The sequence below is a fragment of the Geospiza fortis genome, unplaced genomic scaffold (assembly GCF_000277835.1).
Source record: "Geospiza fortis unplaced genomic scaffold, GeoFor_1.0 scaffold538, whole genome shotgun sequence".
Taxonomy (NCBI): domain Eukaryota; kingdom Metazoa; phylum Chordata; class Aves; order Passeriformes; family Thraupidae; genus Geospiza; species Geospiza fortis.
Window position 1 is genome coordinate 2850329 of NW_005054368.1, and position 9369 is coordinate 2859697.

At 53.7% G+C, this 9369-nt stretch overlaps 1 protein-coding gene across 1 annotated transcript in view; it reads right to left on the minus strand.

Annotated features, from left to right (window-relative positions):
• DOC2B (double C2 domain beta) overlaps positions 1-9369 on the minus strand; it is a 32608-nt gene that overhangs the window by 2441 nt on the left and 20798 nt on the right. The window contains exons 5-9 of the mRNA XM_031059777.1: positions 8879-8988; positions 2728-2854; positions 2367-2524; positions 934-1015; positions 657-753 (exon numbers count right to left, since the gene is read on the minus strand). Coding sequence (XP_030915637.1) covers positions 657-753; positions 934-1015; positions 2367-2524; positions 2728-2854; positions 8879-8988 — 574 coding nt within the window. The remainder of the gene's footprint in view (positions 1-656; positions 754-933; positions 1016-2366; positions 2525-2727; positions 2855-8878; positions 8989-9369) is intronic.

Sequence of the window (9369 nt, forward strand, 5' to 3'; positions counted from 1 at the left end):
TATAATATATAGAATATAATATATATAATAAAATAATAAATCAAGCCTTCTGAAACATGGAGTGAGATCCTCATCTCTTCCCTCATCCTCGGACCCCTGTGAACACCGTCACAGAGGGGGATGCTGGAGGGAGCCAGGTTTCATTAGGATTCATCAGCATCCTCATGGCATCCAACCTGATGTGAAACCCAGCCCAAATTCCCCACCCCCTCGTGGTCGGGGACGTGTCCCAGGCAGTGTCCCAGCCCCAGGCAGTGCCCCTGTCCCTTGTGCCAAGGGCTCACTGCAATCACAGGGGCTGTCGGAGGTACCGGGCACTTGTTAGTGATAAATCACAGTGACCAGAGACAAAGTCACAAACAGCCCTGACATCCAACAGAGATAAATGAAACCTTCCTGTTAAACATGTTTTGCACTCAGAGGAAAACATCTGAAAACAGAAGGGGAGAGGCAGATGCATTTTCTCCCTGCTTGGATGCTCCGTGAGAGGCTCAGGTGCAGGAGAGGGATAAAAGCAGAACAGAAACCCAGCGAGAATGAATGTGGGCATGCAGAACAAACCAGGAGGGTGGAGGAGTGCGGGAGAAACAAGAGGCACAGACAGCAAAGATAAATAAAAAAGAGGCCAAGGAGACCTTCTGGAGTGTGCCACTCACCTATGAAATCGTTGGATTTCCCGATGTCGTAGTCCCACACAGTGACTTCCAGGGTCTTCTTTGCCAGGTCACCGTGCTTTATCTCATAGAAAAACTCCTGTGGAGGAGCAGAAGCAGAGCCAGGATGAACCAGGGGCTGGGGCTGCCCATCCTCCTCCTCAGGCTTTGCTGCCCACAGGGAACCCATCCCAAATCCCTCATACAGTGACCAAGGTGGTGAATTTTTATCTTTTAAGTCTGAGGCTGAGAAAAGCCCCTTGGTGAGAACCACACCCACCTCATTGAACTCGGGGTTCAGCGTTTTCTTCTTCACTGCTGTCTTGTGCTTGGATTTCTTGTCCTCATCTGGTTTCAAGTAACTGCAGGGAGACCAAAGTGGGTCCCAGTGAGGAGGGCAGGAGGCCACGGGTGGGGACATCTGTGGCTGCAGCTCCTGAGCAGAGCCAGGTGAGCCCCCTGAACCTCCAGATCCTCCTCCCCTGCTCTCCCCTGCCAAAATGCTGGGGCCAGCTGGGAGGAGGCAGCATTCCAGCATTTCCCCTCCTCAGAACCGAGCCAGCTGCTGGCTGCCATCAGAGAGCACCGATTATCCCATCTCCAGTCCCTAGGGGACACTGGCACCGCGCACAAAATGCTCTCCAAAGCCAGCACTCCCAGCCCAGGACCTGTCCACACTCGGGATTGTGACTGGTCTGCTCATGCAGAGCCTCTCCAGGAGACAGGAACCACACGCAGGGTGGAAAATGGAGCAGCTTTGAGCAGCTTTGAGCTTGTTCCCTGCAGATATTCTGGACAGCAAACAAGATTAAAGTGTCATCAGGCAGAGAGGGGACCTGAAATGTGGGCCAGGCCAAAGTCAACCCATCATGGTTTTGTGCTGGTGCTGTGCCTTTAAACATCAGCTGTGCTTCCTTGCTACACGTTCCAGATCTTGCTGATAATTAAAAAAATTAGGGCTTGTGCTGAGAAGCATCAGTTCCCTATCTGCTCTGATCCCAGCCCTGCAGATGCAACCCCCTGTGGATGGCACAGGGGACACCCAAAACTGGCTGGGTGCGATGGCAATTGTGCTGCTCAGGGGCTGAACCTCCCATGGGCGTTTAAAAAAGCAGCAGGGGATTTTCATACAAACACCTCCACGCCTAAAAACCAATTAAATAAGAAGGTGAAAGCGTGCTGCTGATGAACTCCATCCCTGGGTCTCCCAGGTGTGGTTTCTCCCAGCGGTTCTGCCTTAGCAAATACCATCCCTAAAAGTGCCCAAATTTGAGTTCAGCACAGTGAGGACAAGGGACAGGCAGGGAGTGAATTTGGAAAATGCCACCCCCAAAAAACCAGGAGCTGTTTTTTTGGGTGAGGCAGGGCCAAACCAGCAGCGCCAGCCCCTCAGCACCAAGTGCTGTGCCCACCTCACCTGAAAGCTCTGCCAAACAATGCCAGGGAACAACGCTCCGGGCAGGGGCAAGCTGCTGCCTGACGGCCTCATTTGCATCTCCTAATGAGAGCAATTAATTCCCGCTGCGGGGAGAGGCGGGAGGGGACAGCAGGACCACGGGTGACACTCACATTTTGATGGATAACACTCATATTTTGACGGGTGACACCCACATTTTGACAGGGGACACTCACACTTTGACGGGTGACACATTTTGACCACATTTTCACCACATTTTGACGGGTGACACTCACATTTTGACAGGTGACACTCACATTTTGACGTAGGGGTCGGAGTAGCCGTTGGCATCCATGGCAGCCAGGGGGGCGCAGCGCATGATGCCCACCTGCAGCCCCTGCTTCTGTGAGCTGTACTTGAGGGAGATGAGGATCCTGCCACGCTCCTCCAGCGACTTGTCCTCTGTTTTATCTATCTGGGGAGGGAATGCACCCAGTCTGGGAGGCTGCACCAGGGTGCAGCCACAGCCAGACAACTCCCCAGCCAAGGGATGCTCTTCCCCACGTCCCAAATTATGTCTGAGGGGTCAAACAGCTCCACATTCCCACATGCCACGGGGAGAAGCTGCTGCGCCTGTGATTCCAGGGTGGGATGAGGCTCTGAACCCCCCTCACTCACCGGCAGCTGCTTCTCCAGGCAGATGTTGAAGTTTTTGGTCTGGTTGGGTTTCAGTTTCTTCAGCGGGATGCGCGTCTCGCCGATGAACTCGTTGTGCCGGAACTTGTCCTCGTCACACACCGAGATCCTGCAACAGCACAGGGTGAGCAGGGGCACTGGGGACAGGGCAGGGTCCCCCCAGGGAGGGAGCAGCTGAGGTCACCCTTCCCCAGGCCATGGACAGGGCAGCTCCTCTGCAGCTGGAATGGAATGGAATGGAATGGAATGGAATGGAATGGAATGGGATGGAATGGAACGGAATGGAACGGAATGGAATGGGATGGAATGGGATGGAATGGGACGGAATGGAATGGAATGGGATGGGATGGAACGGAATGGAATGGGATGGAATGGGATGGAATGGGATGGAATGGAACGGAATGGAATGGGCACAGCCCAGCCAGGGCAGCTCAGGGTGAGAGTGTCTGTGCCTAAATGCACATCCCAGCCCAGGCACTGCTGGAAAAGCAAGCGACCCCCCTAATGACTCTTCCATTAAAACATCAGAGTCATCAGCGACTGAAGCAAAATAAATCAGAGTTGCTGGAGCTGCATTTTGCTCAGCCATGGAGGTTCTTCCTCATCCCTCCCTTGTGTGGCTGGGAGAAGCCTGCTTCCCACACAGCTCCTTCCCAAGGGGCTCAGGCACTGCTGGGAGTGTGGCAGCTCCCAGGGTGACCCTGGCTGGGACACAGAGCAGGTCTGCCACCTCCTGTCCCACCAGACAGACAAGGCCAGGAGTGATTCCCACACCCAGAGCAAGGGAAATGTCACACCTCGGGCAGGTGAAGCTCTCCCAGCCCTGCTGGGATCCTGGGGTGCATCCCAGTGAGGTGGTGCTGAGCCCAGGCTGTTTTCCATGGAAAAGCTTTTCCACGAAAAAGCCACCACTGCCTTTCCCTGAGCTGGCAGCTCATGAGTCATTCCTCTGCTGCTCCTGACAGAGGAGCAAAGTCAGTGCTTGCAGGAGCCTCTGCTTGCAGCTCCCCAAATCCCAGAGGGCCAGAAGGGTGCCCTGAGGGAGCAGCAGTGCTGGGAATGGGGAAAACCATCCCCATCCTAAGGGAGCATCCTGCATCCCACTGGAGCCACGCAGGACTGGCTGGGCTCCCTGCCCGTGAAGGAAAGGCATTTCTTTTCCTTTCCCTTCCATCCTTTCTCCTTAAAAAAAAGAAAACATCCACTCCCTTTGGTGTCCATCTCCCCATGGGTGGCACTTCTTCCCCCAGGGACCACAATAATTAAACATAAATAATGCCCTGTGATCCCACCTGAGGGTAAATAATTGCACACCACACCTCTGGCCTGCTCAGCATCTGGATGGTTTATCCATGGATGGGTTATCCCTGCCCATCAATCTACTTATCAATAGATTATTTATCTGTGGATGCTTCAGTGCCTTATCCAAGGATGCTTTGACCACCCTCACGCTCACAAATGAGCAACAAGGAAGCAAGGAAGCCATGGGGATGTCTCAGTGCCACAGCACAAGGATCATCAGGGCTGGGGAGCAGCACAGAAAAGGGGTTTGGAAAAAAAAAAATAATGACAAGAGCAGGAAAACAGGGAATGCTGCTCTCCAGAAAAGTGTGCTGGATGCAGCGTTACTATAGATACCCACAGCAAAAACCACCCCACCACAAGGCTGAAATCCTCAAAGAGAATCTCAAATGCAGGCACAATATTCCCCATTTCCTCTCCTCTTTCTTGTGAAGAACAAATCCAGCAAAGGAACAGCAGCAGCAGCTCCACAGCCAACACTGCACTTGCCAGGAGGGGACAGGAGGGGACACGAGGGGACACGAGGGGACAGGGCCTCACAGGGAGCTGGCAGCCCAGGATCTCTGCCTACACCCAGCAATTGAGGAGTGGTGCTGGCTCCTGGGCACTCAGGGAGACAGGGTTTTGGGATGGTTTACCTCTTAAAGATGTGACAATTCTCCTGACAATGTGCAGGGAAGCACAGCAAGATCCCAAACACAATGTCCTGCTCGCTGTGAAAGCTCTGGAGCCTCAGGATGGGCAAAAGCCCAGGAAGGAAAGGTGGAAAACTCCAGTGGTGGTGGCAGGGAGAGCATCTCCAGTGTCACACTGGGCCCTGTTTCAGGCCCTCAGGGACATGGGAAGGCCCTTGAGAAGTGGGTTTTGGCACTGGGAGCTGGAGACACCTCCAGGTCCCTCCCAGCCCCTTTTCCCTGTGGCACCTCTGGGCATTTTGTGGGGGTTTTGTGTCACCTCTCCCAGTGCTCAGCCTCCAGCCCCAGTTCCTCCTCCCAGCTGCAGTTCCTCCCCACTGGAATGGGATTTCCAGCACTGGCCCATCAGTGAGGGCAGTGAGCTTTGAGTGAGACGAGCAGGAAGCCCATCCTTCCCTTTGGAAAAGGGCATACTGCAATCACACCAGCTCGGATTTCATTAGGAGAAATCCATGTGATGGAATTTTTATGCCTTGGGATAGAAAATCAGCCCCATGACAAAGAGCACGAGATGTCTCTGGCAGCCTCGTTCCCCTTCCATCCCCAGCCTGGAACTGGAGCTTCACCCCTTCCTCATCTCTCCTCATGAATCCCAATCCCTCCAGCCCGGTGTTCCATCTGATATCCTCGCTGTGGGGTCCTGATCTTTACATTAATGGCTGTGAAAAGCACCTTGGAAGGAAACTAAGCAGCAAATGAACAATCCCTGCTCATTAAACTTCTCCTCCCTCCTACTCAGCCCGGGCTCCTGGGCTCCAGCCCTGACTCACTGAGCAGCTCCAGCAGCTGACTCATGGCTTCTGCTCCCTCACACGGGCTCCTTCCCGGTGTGGAAAGGGGAAATGGGGGTCAGCAAGGATCCTTTGCCACCAAAAACACCCAGAGCAGAGCCTGAGATCATCCCCTGTGTCTAACATCCCTTAGGCAGCAAGGGAGGCTCCCCGCGAGGAGCAGGTGATGCTGGCTTGGTTCAAGGACAGGCAACACCAGGCAAGGGGACAAAATAACCCCTTGGGAAAGGCCAGTTCTGCAGGAAACAAAAGGAGGATTCCATCATGGGCTCCACCACAAAATGCCTCCAAGTCTGAGCACAGAAAGCACGGCAGAAATGAGCTGGAATTACAAGTGCACCTGCAATTCCAAGCAAACCTCATTCATCCAGACTAAAGCAATTTGGGACCCCAAACCTTGAAGTGGCTGCACTCTGCTTATTAGTCCTGATCAAATACTATTTTCTGAATAATACATTTAATGAGTCATGATGTTTGTCAAACACATGATTAAACAAAGAATTCCTGGCATTCGTGGGCTAGCTGAGTAGCCCATGAATAATGCATCACCTCGCCAATGTATCTGGATATGAATAATTGTATCCAATATCTGACCAGCTCGGGTATTTATTATGAATGCAATTTATTTATTGTATATTACATCTATTATTTAACTGGAGGAGATTGTATTCTGCCTGTTCCAGCTTCCCCTGCAGCATTTCTGTGCCTCCCCCTGACATTGTACCCCGTGGTGGGAATGGGGGCTCCAGGGTGGGATTTCCCCCCTGGTGCTGGCAGGGAATCTGTCCCCAGTGCCATCCATCTGTGCACTCCAGTGTGTTTTGCACGGCTCTGAACCTGCCTTTTCCCAGGCTGGTGGGTGGTTTCATCCCTGCTAAGCCTTGGGCTACACTCAGGGATATTTAATTCAATGAATGGATGAGACCTTTCGAGATCCTCCCACCTGCTGCTCTCCACGAAATCCCAAATATCTGCTGCTTTCTGAGGGGGTTGCTTCATTAACAAAATCCTGCTTGCCAGAGCAATTAGCTGGGCTGCCTTCACCTCTCCTTCACCTCGGGGAGGTGAACCCTGCTGCCTCCTGGGCTCTGGGACAGCAAAGTCACTGCAGTCTGGACAAGGCCATGCAGGGATGAGGGAGAGCCTGTCTGGCCATGATATGGGGTCGGGGGGCTTGGGAAGGAGGGGATCCAACACCCAGCTGTCTGGGATGTCCTGACAAATGCCACTTGTCCCCTCCAAAAGGCTGCAGCACTGGCAGGGTGCCCCAGGCCAGCACCACCCCAGCAATCCATGCTGGACACGTCCCACCAGGTGGGCAGGGAAGATTTTTTCCTGGGTGCTTTTCCAGCTTCCCTGACACATCTCCAGGCTGCAGGGAGGCAGCTTTGATCTCTCTGCCTTTATTTTCACATTAAAGAGACTTTGGAATTGCGTTCCCTGTCCAGCTCAGCACCAGGGAGGCTCCCAGGGAATGGGCACCACCCAGACCCACGGGAGCATCACTGATGCTCTTTCAAGCAGCACCAGCTGCCTGGCAGGAGCCTCTCCTGATTAACACAGGGAAAACCAGAGTCCTGCTGGCTTTGAAGTTGCCTTTTCCTGGTGGAAAAGGAGATATTTGGAGGAGAAGATGGATGGGTGAAGCAGAGCACCCAGTGCATGGAGATGTTTCCTGTGGGAAGCAGCACTGGGAGAGTGAAGGGGCTGCTCAGAGCAGAGAAACAGCTCCAGCCACACCAGAACACTGACAGATGGCCAGTTTAGATGGGACATTGGGAGAAAATCCTTCCCTGTGAGGGTGGGCAGGCCCTGGCACAGGGTGCCCAGAGCAGCTGTGGCTGCCCCTGGATCCCTGGCAGTGTCCAAGGCCAGGTTGGGCAGGGCTTGGAGCAGCCTGGGACAGTGGGAGGTGTCCCCGTCTCCTTTAAAGTCCATCCAGCCACGTTCTCCTGCAGACTGAGGTGGGCTACAGGGGTCCATGCAGAGTTTTGAGCTGTGGGGAGGGCACAAGGAGCTCCACAGCACCCAGGCTGGCCGGCAGGAACGGGATGGGGCAGAGCAGGATTTCTGCGGGGGAAAAAGGCAAATCCAGCCCCGCACATATTTAGGTGCATCCCCCATCCCACAGCTCCCTGCTGCCTCCAGGATAAACAGCCCTTCCCGAGGGAGAAGCAGCTCCCAGAGCCCTGGAGGAATGGGGGTCGAGCCCTGCTGCTCCCTGTCGCCTTCCAGCAAACGACTCAGCCAGCATCTCCTTACAGACCCATTTCCACGCTTGAGGAGGCTGCAAACTTCAAAGCCTGCAGTGAAAAAACACCCACCAATAATAACAACAAACTGGAGGCTTCCCAGCCCCAGCAGCCTGCAGCACTTCCAGCATGACTAATGCTTTCCAAGGGAAATAATAATAATAATCCACGGTGCTGAATTCCCCATCTCCCTGCACTCTGCAGACAACAGGTGGGCTCTGCCCTGCCTCACCCCTGAGCAGCACCTTTCACCAGGCAGCTCTGAGCTCCTGGCATGAGGAAAATCACAAAACCCCAGGGCACCTGCAGGTGAGGAGGGTGGGATTGCAGCCATGGAGCTGGCAAAGCCCTGAGTCCTTGCAGAAGGATGTAAAATCCTTTCTTTGCCAGTGGATCTCACAGCAAATCCTGCAGCACGGCCCCAGGTCAGGGTGGTGATGGAGCAGCCGAGGCTGCCCACAATTCCTGCCCTCATCCAGGTGGGGCAGAGGCCAAAACATGAGAAATCTTTGCATTCACAGGTGTCTGCTCCCTGCAGAGCATCACTCCAAGCTCTGCCCCTGCCCAGCTCCACCCTCACACAACCTCTCCCAGCCCCTGGGAGATGCTCAATGCACAGACTGAACCAACAAAACAATATAATAAAATAAAGTCTTACATTCTTTGTTTAGTTGGACAGTCATTCAACAAAAAGCTCAGCTCTGAGAGGGGCCCAGAACACCCCTGAGGAGATTTTCTAAGCAAGACACACCCGCAAAGCCTCAACACGCGCCCGTGAGAGCTGGGCATGGAGAGTTAAACCCAAACCACAGCAGCTGGGCAGGCAGGAGCCAGCCAGAGGGTTCTGAGGGTAATGATGCAGCAGGAACAGGCTCCTCACTGCTCCCCCCAGCCCAGGCTGCCTGTAAATCAGCTGGCAGATGCTCTGGGGGTGATGGATGCGTGCAGGGCACACACCCCAGCTCTGGGTTTGCTGGGGATCACTGTGCTCTGCTGGGAGCAGCTCCAGCACCCTCCTGTGGGGCTGAGCATGGGTGGAAGTGTCCCTGGGGTGGGGAGAGAAGGGAGCCTGTCCCCCCAGGTGGGGACCCACCTCAGCGTCTTGCGGATCATGTCCTCGTCGGTGATGCCGTAGTAGGTGAGGGTCTCGTTCCACGTGGGGTTCAGGGTGTTCCTCAGCGTTTTGGTTCTCAGCTTGTTTGCCTGGCAAAGCAGAGGACGTGGGGTCAGTGGGATTGGCCATCTGGGCAGGGGAGGAGGCCCAGTGTCACTGTCATGTTTTCTGAAAAATCCCTTCGCCGGGATTTCTTCTTCTGGGAAGCTGAGAAGCCTCAGAGGAAATTGAAAACAATAATTATCTGATGGTTTTATCTGATTGTTTTATCTGATTGTTTCTCTTGTGTTTGGCTGCTTTGGAATGTGGTTTGGAGATTGTTTACCCAACATGTGTGAGTTGTTTTTACTTAATGACCAATCACTGTCCAAGCTGTGTCAGGACTCTGAGCAGTCAGTCACGAGTTTTTCATTAGTATCTTGTTAAACCTTCTGTAGGGGCCTTTCTCTATTCTTTAGTACAGATTATAA